We start from the raw sequence: 24,886 nt of genomic DNA, 5'->3' as shown, positions 1-24,886 counted from the left end.
TAAAAATATATCAGGTTGCTGTAGCTAGCTACATAAGTAATGCAACCACAGTTTAGTCTATGTCTTCTGATGCTAGTAACTACAAGCCCACACCTATATCTGCGAGCTCATCCACTTATACTGTAGTCCATCTGGTCCCTGAGGTCGTCCGACCAGGGGCTTCTGGTGGTGCCTCGGACCAAGCTAAAGACTAAGGGTGACTGAGCTTTTGAAAGCGGTAGAAAGATGGCTGCCAGTAGCATGTACTGAGGCAAGGCGCACTACAAACATTTGAGAAACTACCTCCAAACTGCGGTCAAAACGAAGAAATAATCCAGAAATGAAGAGCTAAAACCCTTTACTAACAAAAAGGAAAGAACAATTATGTCACGTGAAGAGGGGAAGAAAGAAAGGCCTTTAAAACGAGGAGCAGAAACAAAAAATCCATCTGAGGAGGCAGGTGGTGGAGACGCCCTGGGATTCTCCGAGATATTGAATGAAATCAGGGATTTCCGCTCTGAAACCGCAGGGAACTTTGGTGCTGTGAAGAAGGACATAAAATAATTAAAGAAAAGCATTGGAGAACTGCAAGGGAGAATGGACGAAGCAGAGACAAGAATTGCGGAAAATGAGGATCATGAAATCAGCATGAGTAAAGTGCTCATTCACAGTCTGCGCATGCAAAAACAACTGGAAGCTAAATGTGAGGATCTTGAAGGTCGGGCCAGACGGAACAATTTGCGAATTTACTCAGTCCCTGAGAAATCTGAAGGGGGCAACATGAATGATTTTGTGAAAACCCTGTTACAAGAGAAGCTGGTTATCAACGAGGAGATGCACATTGAAAGAGTGCACCGGATCGGAATGAAGACCAACAAAGAGTGGCCTAGGTCGATAATAGTTCGCTTCCAAAACTACAACGAGAGGCAACGGGTGCTTCACGCCGCCTGGGCAAAGAAAGACATTCGTGTGAGTGACTGCAGGATTTTCTGTGATGAGGACTTAACTGTGGAAGTGTTTCAAGAGAGTGCGAAATACAGACAAGTGAGAAAACAACTTCAGGAAATAGGTATCAAGTCACATATCGTTTTTCCTGCAAAGCTGAAAATATTCGAGAAGGACGGGAAGACCAAGGTGTTTGACGATCCCCAAGCTGCAGCAGAGGGTCTACGAAAGTACAGAGTCAACATGGAGGTTCCAGCCAGGGAGCCGGACATGGAGATGCTGAGGGCAGCGGGTTGGGAGACCCAGTCGCCTAAATCCAGGAGGAGGTGAATTGTGAATTGATGTCGGGTGTGAAGACACTACTGGTTTCACTGGAGCGCCATGGTGACGGAAGAGGAAAGAGATGAACGGGTAGGCTACGAGCGGAAGATAAAGCAGTGAGTCCAGGGAGTTTCCCTGTAGGCAGAAAAACTATTGTGACATTCTAATGAGTGAACTACTTGGAAGCCAAACATTCTCAAGAGCTGACTGTACCGAGCATAAACTATGATTTTGAATATGAAGTAGACTCAGAGAGTCACGTGTTCAATTCTATCAGTGACACTTGTCAATACTATACTGATGAGCAATTTAATGACAGCGTGGTTTTGGAGAACAATGTTTCATTAATCCACTTTAACTCTAGAAGCCTCTATGCAAATTTTACTAAGATCCATGATTATTTAAACACATTTAAAAGCAAATTTAAGTTAATAGCCGTATCAGAAACTTGGTTAAATCAAGAGAAGGGTGAAGACTTTAAACTTGAGGGCTATAATTTATACTGCACAAACAGAGCCAACAGGAGAGGAGGGGGTGTGGCCCTGTTTGTGGCTAGGGCTGGGTATCGAAATTCGATACCTTTGTGGTATTGACCGAAACACTGCTAGGTATCGAGGTATCGAAAGATCTTAAAACATTCGATCCCCGTTTTCGATACTTTTTAAAAATGTATTAAACAAAAAAACATTTTTATTGTATTTATTTATTTAATTTTTATCTCTCTCATCATCCTATCACTACCTGTTCTAAAATCTAACGTGGCCACTGACTGGCTGAGGTAGGAAAACAAATTTTATGTGTCCGCTCGCGCCACAGTCTGCACTTGTTCAGATGTGAAAAATGGCGAAGCGGTGGTCTGGTCTGGCTCCATTTCACAAAAGCGACAGACACTGGTAGTGTTAGGTGCAATGTGTGCGGCAAGGTATTTTGTACCAAGACAGGAAATACCTCTAACTTAAGGAAGCATCTAATCGTCCACAACAAAATTTTCGACAAGAGAACTGTACCGTGTTTGACTGTATTAAACAGACACAGCCCACTTCCACAAAATAGGACGAGATCATGGATGTTAGCCAGCTGCCACCACCACCAGTGCCCCCTTCTCCGACACAATCTATGTCGTCGGTGGCGAATGCGTCAGTGACTGATGAAGATTTCGGAGAAGCAGCTTCTACGTCTTCTTCAGGTAACATCATTGGGAGTGTACGCTAACTAGCTAACGTTAGTGCTGCTAAAGCCCTATTCGCATGAGACTAGTATTACGCCGGGGACCTCAGGTGATTTGTAATTATTACGGAGGTCGTCTGTGTTCTTAATCCTGTGCGAATCTGCCATGTCCGTGATTTGTAAAGTAATTATTCCACTGCAAATTACCTACCATATTTCGCCAAAACAGAGGTCATCTGATAATATTAATCCCGTGCGAATGGACACCCTGTGATTTGCGATTAGAATCGTATGTTTTTCTGTTTCCCCTCATTCGTTCATAGCCGTGCGCCCAGGGTGCAGGCCCATGCTGGGCCGTGCTGTGCGCTGCAGGAACGAATAGCGGAACGCTCCCTGACATAATGTCTGTAGCATACATACGCACCATCTGCCAAATGTTTACTTAAGCTGTTATCAGCCAACTACAGACAGATCATTTGGTTGAGTCTGTGAAACATTTGGTGCGCCTCTGTACATTTCCAAATGCCTGCGCTGCTGCGCAGTTCAGTAGGCTGAACTTGAGGCTCGCAATCTCATCTTTTTTGTGCATACAGAAGCCAAAATGATAATGAATAACATCTGATAGGCTTAATAATGTGTAGATTTTTATTTCATAAAAAGAGTGGGCAGTGACATCATAACCGGGAGATAATGGATGTCTGTAAATTAAAGTAGGCTAAAACGCAGACATTGCTTATCCAGTGCGAATGTGCCATAACGAAATGCAGACATCAGGGGATAATTTCTAAATCACCGAGGTCCCCACGTAATACTAGTCCCGTGCGACTAGGGCTTAAGTTGGCCTCATGCTCCCGCGCAAGCTTTAGTTTGCTTGCTAGCTAGCTAACATTTTATGCATGGCCACTTAATATTGCGGCAACGCAGTAGCTAAACATAATATTAATGAAACATTGATTTCATGTCTTAGGTTGCCCTGCTGCCAAACGCCCTGTTGTGGTCCGAGTATTGAGCCAGTTTTGGCTAACCAGGACATTCCAGTGTCCTTTGTCGTCTGTCTAGTATTATATTATATATTAAAGTAGTATAGCTGCTACCTTTCCAGTGCCACCACACAATACGTAACATTTGGAATTTATATTGGGAAAAATTATTGTAAAAAGACTTCCATAATGGTAAAAACATTTTCAGGTGATTGCATTACAAAATGTGCTTTTATTAGTCTAGGTATCGAAAAAGGTATCGTTTTGGTATCGGTATCGAACGCAAGGTATAGAAAAAGGTATCGTATATATAGGTATATATATAAAGGTATCGTAGATATCGTATCGAAAAATTTTGAACGATACCCAGTCCTATTTGTGGCCAGTGAGTTGAAGTGTAGGCCTGTTGTACACATGACTACTGTGATTGATGATTTAATGGAAGTCATTACTGTGGAGGTTGAAATGGAGTATATGAAAAACATTGGGCCTCATTCACCAATATCTTCTTAAGTTCTGTTCTTAAATTTCTTCCTAAGAACGTTTCTAAGGAAAGCTCCCGTCTGATTCACGACGTGTTCGTAAACCACTGGAAGAGTTCGCACCTGCCTTCTCTTAATGGCGAATTCATGGTTTCTCAAGTTCAAAGCTCGTGGCCGCTCACATGAATTAGCATAGGTAAACTCCCCGCCAGCCCCATATAAGGATATGCAACTACAGGGTCGTGCGCAGATGTCACTTCTCTGAATGAATACCGGTAATTTGCGCTCTCGACTCGCCAGCTTTTCGATAGCATAATGGTTTAGGTGGGGTTGTGTCAGGTGCGTTAGCAAGTCAGAGAACTGCATGTCGAATCTAGCGTGGGCAATCAAAGTCTGATTTTAATTCAGCCAAGTAGGCCTCCTACTACGAGGAATTTGCCTTGGTGCATAAACATAGCGAGGCAGAACAGTGCAAAATGTCAACGTGATAGAATACAATATACAATAGCCTACAGTCTATAAAAATGTAGGCTATATAGCCTACACAGCTGTCAACGCTAGCAATTGACAAAAGAGGTACCCTACTTATCTGATCTTATCTACAAACTGTAGAAATGGTCCTTATTGTGTCATTTGTAAATTGAGTATTGGAGTTTATCTGTAATGACCATAACCTTGGAGCCGGCGGCAACATTTCACTGTGACTGGACATTAGGCTGCATGTGACAAATAAAGGAATCGTGAATGTTTAATCTTGAGGAGAGATATGCAGGCTACTGGAGGGGGGCCAGCGTGCCCACCGTTGTCTGAGTTCAACCAGCGTGTTGGTGCAATAAAAGGGACAACAGCACTTTTGGGTGTGCTCGCCGCTGGCGTTATGGATACAGACACCAGGGACACGACTACCACCCTCTCCGCAGCAGACTCTCCGTCCATCCAACTGTAGAATTGAGGTGACCGCAATCACCAATTGATAAAATGGTCATGGATTTGTTGGTATTATATAGGCTATACAGCGAAATCTCACGGTGCTTTCAGAACGGTCAGAGAATTAAAAAGAAACACAACACTCATTAATTTACACCAAAATCACACATTATTAACACACCATCTAAATATTTTATCGACATCTTCAAGACTGATCAACACGAATAACAAGCAATTCGGCAAGCAATAGTGAGCAATTGGAAAATGTTCGAATAACATGACTGTCTTCTTCTACCGGCGATTCGGCGCTCTCCGCTTTGTTTAGCCTACTCACTGCTGTCGCCCATGTTGGGGATGATGCATTACATTACATTACATTATTTACATGTTCTTTTAAGTTTAAAATTTGCCAGTTAATAAGTCAGCGTAAATGTTCTCCCGCTAATCAGATACCTCAACGCGAGTCTCTCAACACCATTTAAGATGTAATGCATCATCCCCAACATGGGTGGCAGCAGTGAGTAGGCTAAACAAAGCTGAGAGCGCCGAATCGCCGGTAGAAGAAGACAGTCGATGCGCTGTCGATATTAGCCATTTAAGTGTACAAATTTGCCTTTTATTTGAAAGGTGGGGGACTACAAACTGTAGCGACCTCGGAGAAAAGGCTTTCATCTTTTCAATGATGTGTTTACTTTGGTGAGTAACGAAACGATTTTATCTGTAGACTCGGACGAGCGGGCCGATGAAGCGCATTCATAGGTAAATTGCATTGAGAGTAACAGGGCGTTATCTGTAGGATATCACCCTGGACCAGGTCTACCCGAGACCATAAACGATGAAGCAGGGAAAGTGAGGATGACAGCTTTATTGAAGTTTTGTGGACTCGTGCATGTTTGGGACAAATACAGTAGGCTACAGAAAGGTAAGCATACAATATTCCTTTGCACTGTTGAGTAATGTTTTTTGGAGTAAGGTTAGCTGCCGTTTTGACATAGGGTGACAAATAGACAATGCGCCGTTCACTGTAGCCTAGGTGAAATTTTCGGCGCGCGCCATTATCCTTCCTATCCAACGCAAATGACAGAAAAAAAAAATCAAATCATAAAAAAACAAGACAAAGAGTCTAATCATGGCGTGGCCTCCCTGTGCAGGTGCAGCGTGCGCTGTGATCGGTCTACTTACGAACAAGACGAACAAACAGACTTTTTTTATAGACGGCTCTGGCCGCTCCGCTGGCCACGCCTTAATAACGGTAATACAGACTACCGTGGTATTTTGTGGAGACTTAAAGGGCAATGCTCGTTTTTGACAACCTGGACCTTATTTACGACATATTATAAGAAGTTTGACTCACCGAGATCACTTTTGTGTAGTTCGGAGGCATGTAGAAGAAATTTAAAATCCAGCGCGAGCCAGTATATCCATGTAATGACGGTGAACGGGGCACAGAGAATGCAGTTTCTCAAAATCCATTTTCGGCCGCTAAACGGTTGTTTTCATCAATCAGATTGAATGAATCGACAGTTGAGATTCCTCAACGCGAGCCATTGTTGTGGTTTTCAAATACAGGGTCTTTAGCCTCTGTAATATGATCTTTACACGCCTTTCCCCACTTGCTCCAGCACGCATGCGCACAGGCCAGCGCGCAGACTGGCTATTCTCCGGCTCACATTCTCTGCGCTACGATCGGATTGTTGCTGACGAATGACGACGACAATATTCTCGGCACCAACAACGATCGTAGCGCACCCACTGAATGACTTTGATTAAAGGCATTCCGATGAATATTGCTTCGCCTATTTCAATGGTGTTCATTCACATTAGCAAATATTTAAAGTACCAGCTATCCAACGTTCACAAAGTAAGGCTATCCAACGTTCACAATGAATTAATTTTGATTTGATGCGAGTCCAATGTTCAAATGGCCGGATTAACGCATCCCTATAAACTATTAAAGACATTCGGCTATTTCAATGGCATTCATTCATATTAGCAAATATATAAAGTAGCATTTACAGGACAATATGACCGATTATAAGCTATCCAACATATCCAACCATGCCAACAAGCCAAGCAATCGAATGGAATCGGCCACGCCCCTTTCCATGCGCAACATTCGTTTTTTGTGGGAATAACTGGTCACAACAATAGCCTGGCGCAGCTTACGGAATGGCACACCTTTGGGTTACAATGGCATATAAACTACCTTTGACAGAAAACTGGTCAGTCCACCACCACCATCAGTGGGGCACGCTGGGCCTAATGCTGTAGGAAGCTCTGAGAACATACTGTAGAGGAAAGTATTCTAATAACCTGTCTAAAACTACAGTATCTAAAGGCATTCTTCCACACATGATTGACCATTATAATGTAAACTTGTTTGGTGACTTTTTTTTTCTTTTCTTTTTGTCCCTGACAGTTTCACAGTTCTTCTTTCACAGCCTTGGCTAACATATGAGAGAGAGAGAGAGAGAGAGAGAGAGAGAGAGAGAGGTAATGTTTACCTGACAGATGTGCCAGAAGTGATCTGCCAGACGGTTGATCTCAGAGAGAACATGACGGATGAGCAAGGACTTGAGCAAGCTGCTCCCACCCAGATGGACCAAACACTCAGAGATCTTCTCCAGGATTTGGAACTGAGGGGCACAAACAGAGGAGCATGTCAGCACAGGTGAGGACGCTATAACCCCACTCCCTCCTCCCAACCCTATCACTCAACCTGACCACTGTGCAGATCAAAACAGAGCAGTCAAACCCCAGCCTATCTGCCGGACCTGTGGATTTTAGTGCCACCCACAGACAAGTTTGTTTCAAATATGTTTTATTGTGAAGCAGAGTAAGATACATTGTACTTAACATAAATTTGATGCTCCAGACAACGCCCCCCCCCCTCCCCAGACAACAGTGTGAATAGAAGTTACAAGACTGCATCAATAGAAGAAACAAGATTGCATCAATAAACACAGCAATTTTAATCATAACAATGCAGCTCAATATACAAGGTCAAAGGGGGATGCTAAGTGACTGGGGGTTAGGAGATGAAGGATGTGCTCAATGAGACATGACAATAAAGCTCTGAAATTGTAAAATTGTTTTGTTTGGTTACTATGTCCAACATGCTTTTGATTCGGCGAGATAGAGCCTTTGATATAAGATCATACAAGGTATTCTACCTGGGTAGTTTGGAACAGAGAATGGTATTTTAGTACATGAGAATGGTACTACATGGACATCATCTGTGTCCATCAGTGAATTAGCGGCAGTACTGTTAATACAGAACACTACTCAAAAGAGACAGGTAAAAATGTTCTTTGAGGGAGAATAGGAGGCTAACACAATAATGGGAGTGTGTCTATGAGACCAGACAGAACAAAAAAATGGGCTGTTCTCAAAGGCTATTAGATTAAATAGACATCTGAGTCGTCCACACATGAAGAGTGACAATTGAATGAGCCACAGAGCCTAGTCACACCTGTAGGGGGAATAAGTTCTGTAAGAGTCATGTTCTTTGACTTTTCCAGTGCATTCAACACCATCCTGCCTTTACGGCTCACAGAAAAGCTCCCAGCAATATGATGGACCACAACATGGTGGCCTGGATAATAGACTACCTCACTGGCAAGCCACAGAACCTCCAGAGGTTCTTGGACGACTCCTCCATCATGGGCTGCATCAGGGCAGACGATGACGAGGAGTACAGGGATGTAGTCAGGAGATTTGTTGAATGGTCTCGGGAGAACCAGCTCCAACTGAACATCAGCAAGACCAAGGAGCTCGTGGTGGACTTCAGAAGGAACAAGAGGCCCCCAACCCCCATTACCATCCAGGGGGAGGATATTGAGATAGTGGACTTAATACAAGTTCCTGGGAGTGCACCTTAAAGGTATAATATGTTGTATGTGGATTATTTCCCCCATCTAGTGTCTAAAGATAAGAACTGCAACAACACAACATATTGGTTGCCAAAATGCCAGAGAATGCACTGTTTCAGTCATACTGTGATAAGATCTTCACTCCGAGAGGAACATAACGTTACACTAATCAGTAATCACAATCAAGTATTTCAGAGTGCCATGTAATAAGTTACGTTAGATGCTGTAGTGAGGAGATAACATTAGGTCTGGCTATGCAGATTCCAAGAAAGATAACAATAGCTAGTTAGCTAGCTTACCGGTCTAGTAGAAAAGTAGCCATGTCACAATGCGACTTTATCCCATGAAACTCCATAAACTCCATCCAACGAGTAAAGGCTGGCCCGATATTTATCCGACTTTTGCTCCTTCTTCAGTCACTGAGCTTTTGAGATTCGTATCGCACGGTTCGCCAGGGCTCAGGCGGAGAAGCAGGACGACGAAACTCGGCCATTTTACCAAACGTTTAGCTGAAAAGAGTGAGCGGAAGTGCGGAAAAGCTGCCGTTTTAGAGTCGCACACACACTTGATGCTAACCAACATCTATAATGCTGTTAATTCAGGGAAGTATAACGTTAGCTGGCTACTGCTAATCTCACAGTGGTGAAGCTAGAATAGTACCTGGCAACCCAGCGCGCAGTACCAACGCTGTAATACTATTAGCTGGTATGATATCAACATAGTGTTATTGTCGGGCCGTCAAAGTTTCATAATTTAATAATTTCAGACAAAATATTTTTTATGGAAAAGCAATACTTTTACTCTGCGGCCTTCGCAAAGCCCTATGGATGTATTATTTCTGAAAAAATGTTTATTTTAATCCACATATAACATATTATACCTTTAACAAACTGGACCAGACTGACAACACAGAGGCCTTCTATATGAAATGACAGAGCAGACTGTTCTTCCTCAGGAGGCTCAGGTCCTTTGATGTGTGTAGCAGGCTGCTGTGGATGTTCTACCAGTCTGTGATAGCCAGCACACTGTTCTTTGCTGTTGCCTACTGGGGAGGTAGCACCAGGTCTGGGGATAGAAATACACTGAACAAGCTGGTGAGGAAGGTCAGCTCTGTTGTGGGGCAACAACTGGACAGCCTGGAGACTGTGGTGGAGAGGAGGATACGTCTCCTCATCTTCATTCATGTGTCCTGACCATCCTATTTAGTACCAAAACTAAGACAAACTAGCAACACCTAAATCACCTCAACAACAAAAAGGAACAGGGAAAAAGGCATTTAAATTCTAGCGAGCGACGGCTTTCCCTTAATAATAATCAACGCTGATAATTATTTGCCGTATAAACACATTTTCAGCGCATTTACAGTTTGGCAGCTACCCTGTCAGCCGCACTGTAATGAGGACTTTGAGATACCATGCATGAGCCAGCATTAGGACACATCATCAGCAATTTGGGGATTTTAATTGAAATGAACCAACTTTAATTATATGAGCGTTAAAAATAAAGGTACAGGCCTGATGGATCTTGCTGTTTCCCTGCCCACGACTGGAACGTTACTTGACATCAACAAGCAGCAATGGCACAAACCAGAGCAAACTGCTCCAATTAGGGAAAAAACACAACAGAAAAAACAATTTAGTCTTAAAAGAAAGCTAAAAATGTATCTTCACTTAAGCTTTTAACTAGCTCCTTTTGCACTTGCGGGCTACTAAACTTTTTTTTAATGTACATCTCCAGTACAATATTTTATTAAACTGTATTTTACTTGTTTTCTTATCTTTACTTCTTTACTTTTTCTTATCTTTATTGTGTTTTATCTTCCATCTTATTTTCCTGTTTTTTGTTTATTTTATGTTGATTTTTATGTGAAGCACTCACACTGTGATGCATGCACACTCTGTTGTCAAGCACTTTGACCTGCATTTATTTGTATTGGTGCTATACAAAAAGAGTATTATTATGAAGAGTGAGAAATATGTGTGGCGGGAGAGCATATGAAAAAAGGTAATTTGAGTGACTCACAATGTATGAGGGTTGGCAGCTCTGAACACATCTGCACAAATGTGTCCACCAGAACTGCAGTTAGTTACAGTAACTCTGAAAAGTTAGTATGTTAACACAACACTGTCAATCTCGTAGAGTAGACTCTTCAAATAATTTAGCAAGCACATTATAATTGCTAGCCAGCCAGCTAATTAGCCCAGCTGGCATTGACCAACATTTAGTTATCTCACTAGCCTAGCTAACTACTGAACTGTGCATGATGCTTGCTAGCTAGGGTAGCCAACGTTAGGAAGCTCAGACATTCGCAACAGTAACAATGCAGCTCATCCCTCATTAGCAGTGTGAAGTGGGTGCTTCAGCAACCATGTACAGTAGCATATATGAATCAAGTTTAAGGACACAGCACTAGGGATGGGAATTGATACGATTTTTGCGATTCCGATTCCATTTTCGATTCTGCTTATCGATCCGATTCCTTATCGATTATCTTATTGATTCTCATTGGGCAAAAAATAGTACAAACAGGTTTATTAACATTAATTTTCTTTTATATGTACTACTTTGAACATGCCAATTACAGTGCTGTTTTTAGGTGTATTCACCTTGAACTAAAACTAAAAATAAACAAATCAGTATTTTTTCAGACCGACTACCACCAGCCTGACTCTGGACGTCATCATCTAAATTACATGGATGGAAATGGAGATTATTAATATAGTATTTTCCTCCCCTTGCAGCAATGCTATTCACATTTCGTGTCATTTCAAATGAGTTATTGATGTCTCGAATAAGTATCGTTTCAGTTTCAAGTATCGTTTCAATATCCAGTATCGTGATACTAAATTTGGTATCGTGACAACACTATAGAGAGGGATACGTAACGTGATTAAGCTCCTCTGTGTGTACCGTGCCTTTGTAGACCACTGTTTGGCTCTTCACTGTTAGCTTGTACCTAGCTTGTAGCAGCTTTAAATGCATAGCAGCCCTATTAATTATTTGGCCTACATCCGATACGTTGGGCTTGGTCTGTATGAAGACCATATAAAATATAGGCTAGCATCAAATAAATTGCTAAGACATGCAGACAGTTCGATGTTCATCTTCGGTGCCAGAAATGACCAAATTATTCAGCAAGCTAATCTTCATATGGGAAGGGAAAACACACCCTTTACAACTCAGAAGTGAAAGCCTTTCTTTTACACTATAATGGCTGGTGTTGCCAGTCTTAAAATCCTGGGTTACAGGGTGGGGTGGACAATCTTTCCACATAGCCTACTCTTAGCTATTATATGAGTTTTAAGATATGAAAGGTTTGGAAAGTCAAATATGCAACCCTGGACCAAATGTCATACTGACTTAGAAAAGTGTCAGACCCATGGACGTTCAGTGAATTTTAATGTGATGGGTTTAACTGAAACCAAAGGTTATTTTATCAGTTGCAGACTGTGGGCATTGACCTCAGATTAACAGATGGTGATAACAGCCCCTTAAATTGCCACTTGATGATTTTCACATCATTCTGTGCATACTGACAAGCAGTAAACATTACTTTGTTAACTTTTAGCAAAATGATGATCATCTGCTCATGCTGGATTCAAAATGTATATATTCACATTGCCCTGTAAATATTATGCATTTTAAACAAATAGAAACCATCTTTGCACTATTAATTTGGTACTGTTAGATAGCCTTTAGTGTATTTTTCTTACCCTGTTAAACTGGTTGTTGCGTAGTAAAACTCCAGTGAGCTCTTTCAGGGCATCCTCCATGTGGGTCACAAAATGCACAGAGGGCTTCCTATGTGAAGTCCACTGTTCCACCGTCTGGGCTGCCACTCGAGCTGCCTGCAGGAGCAGCAGGGGAGGGGGCAGGGGCCGGGCATCCCCACAGGCAGCCACCACACAGGAGAGCAGCTGGCACAAAGACTCTGCCACCACCGACCTGTCCCTGTCCATAGTGCTGAGCTCCGCAGCCTCCAGACCCCCGTTGCCTTCCATCAACTGGAGGCCACACAAGCTCTGGAGGAAACGCATATGGAGGAGCATCGATGTCCCCTGGGGGTCTCCCTCTGACAGGATGGAGAATGAAAACTGGGGGCCTGAGCTAACTGGTGGCAGGGCTGGCTGTGTACTGGTTTCTGCAGAGTTTTGAGTGGGTAGCAGTGTCTCCGTGTTGTTCCCTGTCCCATGGCCGGAATCCATGTCTGAGCTGGGTAGGTCTTTAGCTGAGCCTAGAAGGTCCTGGTTGAACACATCCATAAAGCCATCTCCTGTGGGGATTCATCATATCAGGAATATCAGGTTTATGTATCTCAAATCAAAATACTCAACATGAGTCATTGATTAACAGGTGCACAGTGTTTCAATTGCCCCCCCCCCGCCCCCGCCATGTCAGTCTTAAGCATAGGCCTACTGTTATCCTCTGTATCAACAGTATCATTACATGAAACATAATGTACCAAACACCCTTTTCACCCAATACGTTTTGTCATTAACCATTACATTCACCTTTGTCTCACTCCTACACCTTGAGTAATTTCATACAGGATCTAATGATTTGCACATCAAAGAACCTTCTCTCCAAAGCAACATTGTGTGCAAATGATGCTTAACCTTCTTAACGACGGAGACATTTATACACATTTAGATTAACAACATTACATTTGCAGATTCATATCAATAGAACAAAAGAAAAAGTATGATACTGACACACACGCGCACACGCACACACAGCTAGATATTGGTACCTGTTGAAAGGCATTGACTAGCCTAACCCTGGGCTATTCGTCACGAGGGTTTCAATAAAGGCAGATATCCTGACAATTCACTATGAGTGGAAGGATATGACAATAATTACAGTGAGAAGATGAGAACACAGACTCACCATCCTGGCTTGTCATGTTTCTTGGCTTTGACTGCAGCTTGGTGAGAAGAAGCTCTTGACGCAGTCGAAATACTTCCTCCTCCAGCCCCTTGGCTTTGCTCCTCCATGCCTCATCCCGGTTCCTCAGTTTGAGAGCTAAAGCTTCAGCATGCTGTCTGCCGCTTTCCCGGGCAGGCCTACTCTTAATTACAGCAACGGCCAAGGTTAGTTTGGCTATCTTGACTCTCCACTCCACGAAGTCTGTTCAGAAAGGCATGAAAAAGTACACATCGTTAGCTTAACTTTGTCCCAAGCCGGTGTTGCCATGGACCATAGCTAGCTAGGTTAGCTAGCTAGCGTATCGAGGATCGCCTCAGGAGTAACGTTAACTAACCAAAATATTAGTTATGATATTACTGATACCATCGGTATACAGACATTATACCTTATAACTATATTTGGCGGCCATTGCTAGCTGTTAATTAGCTAACTAACTTAGTTTTGCTACTAAAGTAAGCTGGTCGCTAGGATAGCCCTGGGCTCAGAATATGCAGTGCTTACTCGGGACAGCAAGTCTCCTCATTTCGCCATCCATCGTAGACGTGATTTAACGTGTTAGCTACCTAAATATTACTTAAAAGTTAGCATTGTATTAGCTTTCAGATAGCTAACTGGCTAGCCTGTTATGTGTGTACATGTGATCCTGGGCCTGCGAGGCGCGCGGTTTAGACTCCACTAATGACGTTAATTTTTATGGCTTCTCAAAGGTAGCACTAGCAGATGGAAATGGCACATACAAGAACATGGGCAGGAAAAGCTTATAGTTTATACTGTGTTAGACCAGTTATGTATAGCACATAACACATGATAGCATATATTCGGCTGAATTTATACTGTGTTTTGTTATATTTATGTATGAGCCATAAACCATATTGTGTTAAAGATATAATGTTATATGTGGATTAAAAGAAACATTTTTTCAAAAATAATACATCCATAGGGCTTTGCGAAGGCTGCAGAGTAAAAGTATTGCTTTTCCATAAAAAATGATATTTTGTCTGAAATTATTACATTATGAAATTTTGACAGCCCGACAATGACACTCTGTTGATATCATACCAGCCAATAGTATTACAGCGTTGGTACTGTGCGCTGGGTTGCCAGGTAGTCTGTGGCCTTTCTCGTTCGGTGTTGTTTCGCCGGTCTAGAGCGGAAGCGCGATGGCATCGCATAATCATCCGGTCTGGACCGGAAGACGAACAGTTGTTGTAATGTTTTTACTGTAGGCTGCACATGGTGTAAATAACATTCGCGATGGCATCACCAGGCATAACACCGACGAAAATTGTAAAAGAAGATGCGAGGAGAACTACCGGTTAAGGAAAAATAAAGAAAGCAGATGTTGGAGGCGGGCTCTACAGGCTCGAGCCGGATGATGGGGCGGGCTTAAGGCAGTGAAGTAAATAGATACCAGGCTCTTCTCCCTGAGGAGAGACTGGTGACGCAAGGCTAGTTGCCAGGTACTATTCTAGCTTTACCACTGTGAGATTAGCAGTAGCCAGCTAACGTTATACTTCCATGAATTAGCAGCATTATTGATATTGGTTAGCATCAAGTGTGTGTGCGACTATAAAACGGCAGCTTTTCCGTCCACTTCCGCTCACTCTTTTCAGCTAAACGTTTAGTAAAATGGCCGCGTTTCGTCGTCCTGCTTCTCCGCCTGAGCCCCGGCGAACCGTGCGATACGAATCTCAAAAGCTCAGTGACCGAAGAAGGGGCAAAACTCAGATAAATATCGGGCCAGCCTTTGCTCGTTGGACGGAGTTTATGGAGTTTCATGGGATAAAGTCACATGGTGACATAGCTACTTTTCTACTAGACCGGTAAGCTATCTAACTAGCTATCGTTAACTAATTTTTAACTGTGCAACCTATAAATCGTCCAGCTGTCAAACCTAGTTGCCAACAAACTATGTATGATAGCCAGATTGTCCTCAACTCCAAAAGTATTGTTTTCATGTTGTGGTATTGTCAGTCGTATCCAATACATCCATGGTCGTATCGTTCATTGTGAGTTGATTTGCGAGGACGGGAGGTGTCGTATCATTATGTGAAGCAACAGGGTTATTAGAATCCAGCAATTGCCTCTTCACACTGTGATATATTTGGATGCCGTATACAGCGTTTCCACTGGTAAGGTTTTGCCGTGGCGCACCGAACACCAAACATTTGATTTGATGAATTTGAACAATAATACAAATTAGGCTATATATAAATAAAACTTTCTAAATATTTCTGCCTAAATGCGCTTTCAAAACCACTGTCTCACCCACATTAGGACTATTTATTTTCAATAAAGAGCCTATAGGCCGTGCGCTCTGTGCCGCTCCATGCTGCTCCTTTCTGAGGTGATCGGAAGACTCGGCGCGTGAAGGGATTTTTTCTTCAGTGAGCGGCATGAGGTTACAACGAAAGATAGGTAGGCTATTGACGCTCAAATATTACCATAGTATTAACCAGTGTTTGAATTGGGCCAATCACTGGTGCTGGCACCTAGGCCTACTCCTCAAAATGCCTAGCCTCCTGCCCATCTCAAGCACGTTGGTTAAGCCTTTGGTTTTATAATTCCCTGATGACAACTAGCGGATCCTATAGCCTAATATATCAATACAATTTTCCAGATGGGCAGATGACGATTTTTGAAGAGGAAGAGAGAGGAGAATGATGAGACCAGTCAGGTAGGCTAGGTTGCCGGCTAGCCATGATTCACACCGGGGGATTAAGGAACAATGCAAGCTTCCTGTAGTAGGCTAACAGTTTTGCCCGCTTCCCAGGGACCAGTAAACTCTGTTCGGGCAAGAGGAATGCCTCATGCAGTTGTCTGATCGGACAAGTAAAAGATGAATATGTTAAATTGGCCTTGTGTTGCTAACGTTACGTAACGTTATCTGAAAATACAGTTTGAGCCGAAGCGGAGCCTGCCCCATTTGAGCTACGCGCTGCTGTTTGTCTGTCCGTCAGTCAGCCCTTCAAGCGAGCGTTGTCAAGGAGATATACACCACAAGCGCGAGTATGTTCTGCAACTTTCGTGCGAGTCAGGTGCAGCGCTGCCTGATGGATTGTGCGACGGTCTTTTTGGCTGGCTGAACTAACACTAGCTTGCGTTAATGTTCCTCCAGCCACCTAAAAAATGCCAATCAAAATAACATGGTAACCGTCAATACATCTGATTAAAATATGTCTGTAAACCATATGATTTATTAAGTGCCTGCGTGGTTACTGTTTTATCCCATCCAGTTACATGTAATTAATTACATTTTAAGCTCTAGGACTTTACCAACCTTACGAGATAAGTTAGGCCATCTTTATAGGCCTACTTACAGTATAGGAAGGGGACAGGAGAGAGGAACAAGGGAGGAAGAAGGGCGGTCTCCGATCCCCCGCTTTGGTTTCGAAATCAGACTCTTTTTTTTCACACACCACCACACCAAGAGATCAGTTCCACAGGAAACACTGCTGTATATACTGTAAATGAATAAACAAGGCGGAGACTGTTTTCCATACGGCTGGCTTCTTTTACTGCAACTCTTAGACTGAAGTTACAAAATCATATCTGGCTACTACACCACTAACGTGCACCACCACGTTGTAACACAAAGTGAAAAAACTGTTTTTGATTTAGGGACAGTGAGGTGTCTGGCTATCATAAAGAGTTCGTTGGCAAATAGATTTGACAACTGGACAATGGATGCGTTGCACAGCAAATATGCAGTATCCAACACTTCTTTCATGGCTAGCTAGCAATGGTACAGCAGGCTATGGGATTAGCTCATTTGGGTTGCTGTCAAAGCTGGTGCATTAATTTAGATCGGTAATTAAACTTTAGCCAAACTACGTGTGCGTATACACGGTTTTAACGCACGTCTGCTGGCCAATCAGAAAAGAGTATTAACCCAGGCCATGGTATAATGTAACTTATTACATGGCACTCTGAAATACTTGATTGTGATTACTGATTAGAGTAACGTTATGTTCCTCTCGAAGTGAAGATCACAGTATCACAGTATGACTGAAACAGTGCATTCTCTAGACTCTAGCTAGACTACAATTATAGTGTTGTAAAGTGAATTAATTACTCTAAAGTTAACGTTACTCTGAAAGATTCATCATTTGACATCGTTGCAGTCACACACACAAGGAAAATTGTCAGCTCGCTTGACCCGATCTGCAGGTTGGGCAACCAATACGTTGTGTTGTTGCAGTTCTTATCTTTAGACACTAGATGGGGGAAATAATCCACATATAACATATCATACCTTTAAACAGTATAAACTAGGTTGTTGTAGCCTTCTCAGAGAATATAGGTGTAACCAAGTGAGACGTGGAGCTGGTGAAACTCACTCCTCAAAGGAGCGCTGACAGTCCCTATTGGCACAAATGTCAGTGTGTTCGCTTCCCGAGCGGGAGACCTAGGTTCTAATACCCCCCTGGGCATGCCGAAACAGACGGGCTACATAGGCACTAGCCTCTCCTCGGGGAGGAGAGCCTGGTGTCTATTAACTTCACTGCCTTAAGCCCGCCCCTTCTTCTGGCTCAAGCCTGTAGAGCCCGCCTCCTACTTCCGCTTGCTTTATTTACATCGATGGAAGAAAACATGGACATACCTGAAGAAATATTTCAAGAAGTCATGGAAAAAGTGTGCCGGATACATAATATCACACATTTGAAGCCACTGCAGCGTCTTAGCCTCCGAAATTACCCAGCTGGCACACGACCGACCTTCAACATTGAAATGTAGTTGGATTAATGTCAGTCATCGTTTCAACCTTGAAACAATATTGAATGCTCAATGGTTGAAAAAGGTTGATAAAATACTTATAAATCAACGTTGAAATTCTGTTGAAGATCTGTACGTTGATGTACATCAACATCAACATGATGTCTTCAACCTGCCTTATAGCCCTTTAACGCACAATATGGGTAAAAAGTGGCCCAACGAAGGTTTTGCTTTATATATCTTTGCAATAAATTAATCTTATTGGTCACAAATCCTTATTTTGCGCTTGCACAAAGAATGAGATTCAAATTACCTTTCATGGACATCCGAGGATGTCCTATTATGGACACCGTAGTTTCTTTGGCAATGTTGGTGCGGTGTATCGTGTGTAATGTTTGTCTCCATGGATGCATGTATTGTTTGCCTCACACTAGCTGGACATAGCTAGTATCTACTTCTATACAAGCTGAGCAATGTGCCAGTCATTTCCTTGTTGTTCAACTTTTGCCGCTACTTGTAGATGGAAAGGTTAATATATTGTTTAGCTTGTTAGTTTTGCTTTCGCGTTTTAACATACAACCCAGGATGTAGCCTATTGTGCTGCAAATGAGGTTATGTTTAGAAAGCTAAAAGCTGTTACCAGCCGGCAGATTGACTGTGAATGCCTTTTTCTGTAGCATTGCTGTATAGAAGTATGTCACAAAATGTGTTTGTGTGTGTGCATGCCAGTGCCACAAACACTTATTTTTCACATTATTGTTGGATTGATGTTGTTGCTATTTGCACAGTTGTCAGTGTTGCAACCCCACTCACTGCTGTTGTAGGCCTACATGTGCATCTTGATTGTAATGTAAAATAAAATTGTAAAAAGTTCACGCCTTTCTTCTCCATGGCTACATGATTGAAAAGTTATAAGTTGAAACAAAGTTGCAGTTTCAACAGTGATGCAAAGTTGATTCAAAGACCTTAATTTACCCATGTTGAAAAGTAAGCCGTTGAAACAAAGTTGGGACTTCAAAGTTGATTCACCTTTCAAATCCCAACGTTGATTCACATAGCCACATGACGTTGAATCACCCGTGAATCAACGTTGAAATGCCAGCTGGGTATAGATACAACTGTTCTTCCGGTCCAGACCGGAAGATTATGCGATCTTGCCTAGGCGGTTCCCCTCTAGACCGGCGAAACAACTGCGAAAGAGACAGGCCCCAGACTACATAGGCACATGCAAAATTAGCTATCCAGACTGAAACAAATCATCATGTATTTCAACATTAACAAAATCGTATTCGTTTAAGAATACATGTCCTTATTTAAAAATAAGTTCACACAGAAACCCTATTAAAGGGGAATGAGAATAGGCTACTTTATTTCCGAAACTCTCTCAAATCTTTGTTACAGGCGGCTGTATATTTTGATCTCAAACGCCGGCTTGATGAATAGCCAGCTTGAAGGATACAGTAGTATAGGGTGGTACTTGCAACCGCGCCCCGGCCCAGCTCTATGCCTCTTAAGCAAGTTATTGGGCTATGCTGCTTTTTCGAGTGCAGTCATCCTAAATGCATATAGGCTTACATCTGTCCGTATCATCAATGGCACGTTTCATGCTAAAACTGTTGGCAGTATTTTCAAGCTCAAGTTTTCACAATGTTGAGCTGTCCATGGTCCTTAAAGTAGCCTAGGCCTATAATGTGCGCTCTCGCTCACTATCCAGTGTCGACTATCAAGTAGGCTACTGTGAGCTTAAAATAGCTTAATGTGTCATCTAAAGATCTAATTATTATTATATTATACTATTATTATATGGCTCATAGATATGGTTCTTTTAACTTTCATATAGACAGAACCCTAGAGCTTTATGACCCAGTGGATGAAACCACTCTGTCTGGAGAGGGAGAGGACCAGTGAGATATCTAGTGTTCTGCAGTGCGTTCAGCATAAAAAGCCTTGCCAGCGCCGAACTTCTGAAGTGCAACACAAATAACACTGTCTCAGAGAGTGGAATGAAAGCTTATAAGGGGATGATTTTTCACACTTTGAACGGTTTTGATACATACTATTTACATTAACGTTTATCTTTTTAACTCAGGCCTATGATTATTATTTTTTGAATAATTGTTTTTTGGAACAATTTCTTTTCCTAACGGTTACATGGCGTTGAACGGCAGTGTGGAACAACCAACAATGTAAAAGAAGGGGAAGTTACATCAAAAAGGATATTTCAGAGACAATTGAATAGGATTTACTCCTTTGATTGTTGCATGTTGGATAATCATGCGTCATGCATCTGATGGACACCGATGGCAATGGAGCAATGTTTGATTTGGAAAAGATGACAAGAAATGCAACATTGAACTGAATGAGCAATTTTAACATCCAGGGCTTTTGAATCTCGATGACATCTATCAAGAGCATCAAGGGATGGAGTACTCCAATCAGTTAAAACCAGCGTCTGTTATTTATGGCGAATTGTTGAATATTTCAACCAACGATACCAACGCGAATTTCACGTCAAAAGAAGAGGAGAAAGAGTCTAATTTAGTATTCCACGCTGGTTTAGCTGTTACATTATCCCTACTAACTTTTGCAACAACTTTATCAAATGCATTCGTTATTGTGACTATTTATCAGTCTAGAAAATTACACACTCCTGCAAACTTTCTGATTGCATCGCTTGCGGTTACAGACCTCTTGGTGTCCATATTAGTGATGCCAATAAGTGCACTGTACACATTGAGTCACACATGGACGTTGGGTCAAATTATTTGCGATATTTGGTTGTCCTCAGACATAACGTGTTGCACAGCTTCTATTCTTCACCTTTGCGTAATTGCTCTGGACCGTTACTGGGCGATAACAGATGCTGTTGAGTACACCAAGAAGCGCACGCCAGCGCGCGCAGCAGGGATGATCGCCACCGCCTGGGTGATTGCCATCTCAATTTCACTGCCACCATTCTTTTGGCGTCAGGTGAAAGCGGAGGAGGTTACTAGTTGCAATGTGAACACTGATAACGTTTTCTACACGATTTACTCAACTTTTGGCGCGTTCTATATCCCCACGTTGCTACTTCTAGCCCTCTACGGCAGGATATATGTGGAAGCTAGAAAGAGGATCTTGAAACAATCCACTAATAAACCTGGGAAAAGACTTACCTCTGCCCATTTGATTACAAACTCTCCAGGTTCGGTGGCGTCAACTACTTCTCTAAATTACGGAACGAACGACACATCATCGTGTGACACTACGTCGTCTGTGAATTTAAACCAGGTGAAAGTCACGGTGTCTGACGCGCTTCTGGAAAAGAAGAGGATCTCTGCTGCAAGGGAGAGAAAGGCGACTAAAACCTTAGGAATAATCCTCGGAGCCTACATCATATGCTGGCTCCCGTTTTTCATTTATACTTTATTAGTGCCTGTCTGTGAGTCATGCTTTCATCCAGAATTATTTGACATATTTACTTGGTTGGGTTACCTGAACTCTTTAATTAACCCCATTATTTACACCATGTCGAACGAAGACTTCAAGCAAGCTTTCCATAAACTAATACGCTTTAGATGGTGCAGGTCCTGAAAGTAAGGAATCATACAAGATAGCAAACAAAATAAATGGCTATATCATAGATAAATCAGACGGTGAGGATGCATGCTTTCATAGTGCCAAACGTTGTAGCTCATACTGAAATGGGCCATGGGAGACAGCCTATATTAAACATAGTGTTACATTTCGCAGAACACGTTTAAGAGTGTATAGTACAGTATTTCACTGCTATGATATTGGCTAATGTCCAATATGTTTTAACTGTGTATCTGTATCTTACGCTGCTCCATATTTGCCATACAAGCATTTGATTGTCAAACAAACATTTCCTCTAGTCTAGACTGTGGTTGGTGTGGCAACGGATTGGTTCTCAGTCCTAGTAAGGGAGGGCCCATAACCTGAAAAAAAAAACTCAATATATAAAATATTTTTAGTGCCTAAGACCTAAGACGTTTCTTTTTTTCAGATGTGCATGCATGGTCCATTGAGATTAGCATGGCATTAGCCTAACTGATAAAGGATTCAAGTGTATGAAAGACACTCATCTCATAGTAAGCAGAAGGTGTACAGTAGTGCTGGAGAAGAAATAATGTGTGCCAATTGTCTTTGATGTTGCTGAATCTAATTCAAAGTGTAATCTCTACAGTATATTCAGTTGAAGAGATTACGATTTGAATTAGATTCTGCAACATCAAATAAATTGTTTCTTCTCTAGAGCTACGAGCTCTGTTGACTATGTTCACACACTTGAATCATTTATCAGTTAGTTAGGGTGCCAAGCTAATCTCAATGGACCAGGCATATCCAAGAAAAAAAATTAACATTTTAGGTCTTGACTATGTAAATAGTCATCTTGCTGTGAGTAATGTTTACTCAATATGACTCCAAACTAGCCCCTTATTTTGAATCTAAGAAATCTTAATCGATTTATATCTGTATGCATTGTAACCTGTTCAGTAATGGCAAATTATTTGACATTTTGTTGTAGAGCTTGCCTGTGTATGCAATCAAACTGTTGCAGAATGCTGTTGATATTATTATATCAAATTCCCAATCATAACAGACATGACATTACAGATTCATCACCCACTATAGCTCTTAAAGCTCTCGACTACCCGAGACAATACATTCCATTGCCAAGCTGCACATGCTACCATGCAGGAACGAACATCCGAATGAATAGACTCAATACTAGCCTATTGCTATTGCGTGAAGCCAATACAATTTGACTGGTAAACTATTGGAGCACAATTATTGGATGCAGAGTGAGTGACAGCAGTCCAGGCCTGGATCCAAGGTGAGGTAGCTGTATGGACAGATGTTGTATTTAATGGTCGGTGTATGGTATCGACTTGTGAAAATTAAAACTTATCATGTGGTTTCATACATGTGAGGTTGCAGTACCTACAATGGACATTATGTTTATCCTAATCAAAGATGAAATTGCTTTTGCTGTACAATAAAGCTTCACAATAAACAATGCACTGTAATTACTTTGGCTGTGGGTCGAAGCCCACCCAAGTTAAACACAAATCACTACTGCTGTTGTGAAATACAATAAATAAAGGCCCGGCCTATGGAATCTATAAAGTATGGAAATTTTCCTTCAGAAAAAAACAGGCCAGAATGGTGATGATGGATGTAGAGGGCATTACAAACATCTGACAGAAACGCATTTCACACAAGTGTAAAGTGAACCTGTCGTCCCCCACCCATGATGCATGTCGTCAGCATGTACAGTTGTTGAATCTGTATCTGGAGTGAGCTTTTAGATTGACCGCTAGAGTCAGCATATAGGCCCATCATGTTTTTTGTTTGGTCGAAAATGTAAGCATTTATTCCTAAGTAAGTAGTGTGAATTGAAATATCAAGTCTTAAAATTAAACTCAAGCCATCTTAACATTCTCTAGCACAAAAAATATATGACTTCATGATTTTTTAATTTTAATTGTTTTTAAGTTGATAACAGGCCATATAATAAGATGGTATGATAATGTACTGTTCATCACGCACATATTTTCATTTGGGTGTGCTAGTTAGCTAGTTTGTTTGTTCGTCACAAAGCAGGATTATACAAAAACTACCTGACCGGTTTTCACAAAACTCAGTGGAGGGTGTAGCATGGGCCAAGTTAGATCCCATGAAATTTTGGAGCGGATCAGCATAATTGGGCAGATACACAAATGTTACAGCCTAGCTCGTGAGAACTGCAACAAAAAGGGAGTCACGCCCAAATAATATTTAACACAAATATTTAATGGAATAACACAAGAAAACATACAACACAAAATAAGGTAGGATGTGGAATGTCAGTGGATGGGTGAAATGGAGTGTGAATGTTGAGGGTGTCGGAAACTAATACAAAACCAACTCAAATAACCAAGGCAGAAGGTCCACTCCAAACGGGGGGAAAAGGAAGAGACTACAGTGCTTGAGGCCCTCCTCCTGCTCAGGTGTGCCACATTAAGGCTGACCAGCAGGACAAAAAACAAAGACAAGACAACAACACCAATACACAGACACCCCAGCAGATGGAGTGGTAGGGTCGTCACCCCCCCCCATAAAGATCCCAAATAAAAAAGAAAAACCTCTACCAGCAGCGAAACTCTCCGGTCCACCAGCTCCACCAACCCTCTCAGCCTCAGCAAACCCCTGTACCTGGGAAGCACTTTTAAGAGACAGGAGAGTAGACACAGCAAGAGGACAGAGGAGCAGACAGGAGGCAGAGACAGCAAAATAACGACAAAGCGTCTGCAACCACGTTCTCCGTGCCTTTAATATGGCAAATGTCTAAAGCTTAAGCCTGTAGAAAGATACACCACCTCATAAGCCTGTGGTTCGGGCACTGCATAGAATGTATAAAAGTAAGAGGGTTAAGGTCTGTATAAACCACCAGGGGCACTACCCCAGAGCCAACATACACCTCAAAGTGTTGCAAGGCCCAAATGAGGGCCAAGGCCTCCTTCTCCACTATAGAATAATTCAACTGATATGAATTAAACTTAAGTGAAAAGAAACTGACAGGCCTCCC

The 24,886-nt window shown here is 42.1% G+C and overlaps 2 protein-coding genes across 2 annotated transcripts; one reads left to right on the top strand and one right to left on the bottom strand.

Moving 5' to 3' along the window:
• Nucleotides 1-2,721: 2,721 nt before the first annotated feature.
• mei4 (meiosis-specific, MEI4 homolog) lies at nt 2,722-14,134 on the bottom strand (the record flags this gene model as incomplete). The annotated part of the gene is made up of 6 exons (XM_084440083.1): nt 2,722-2,778; nt 7,306-7,437; nt 8,413-8,550; nt 12,387-12,946; nt 13,561-13,800; nt 14,101-14,134. 6 exons carry the CDS (start codon nt 14,132-14,134, stop codon nt 2,722-2,724), a joined length of 1,161 nt encoding a protein of 386 aa, XP_084296209.1.
• A 6,602-nt stretch (nt 14,135-20,736) lies between these two features.
• Nucleotides 20,737-21,888, top strand: LOC311309978 (5-hydroxytryptamine receptor 1B-like; the record flags this gene model as incomplete). The annotated part of the gene is made up of 1 exon (XM_084439352.1): nt 20,737-21,888. One exon carries the CDS (start codon nt 20,737-20,739, stop codon nt 21,886-21,888), a length of 1,152 nt encoding a protein of 383 aa, XP_084295478.1.
• Nucleotides 21,889-24,886: the final 2,998 nt, after the last annotated feature.

The sequence above is a fragment of the Borostomias antarcticus genome, assembly GCF_949987555.1.
Source record: "Borostomias antarcticus genome assembly, chromosome: 6".
In the NCBI taxonomy this organism is placed as follows: Eukaryota; Metazoa; Chordata; class Actinopteri; order Stomiiformes; family Stomiidae; genus Borostomias; species Borostomias antarcticus.
Note: the sequence above shows the minus strand (reverse complement) of the source record. Positions and strands in the feature narration are given on the sequence as shown.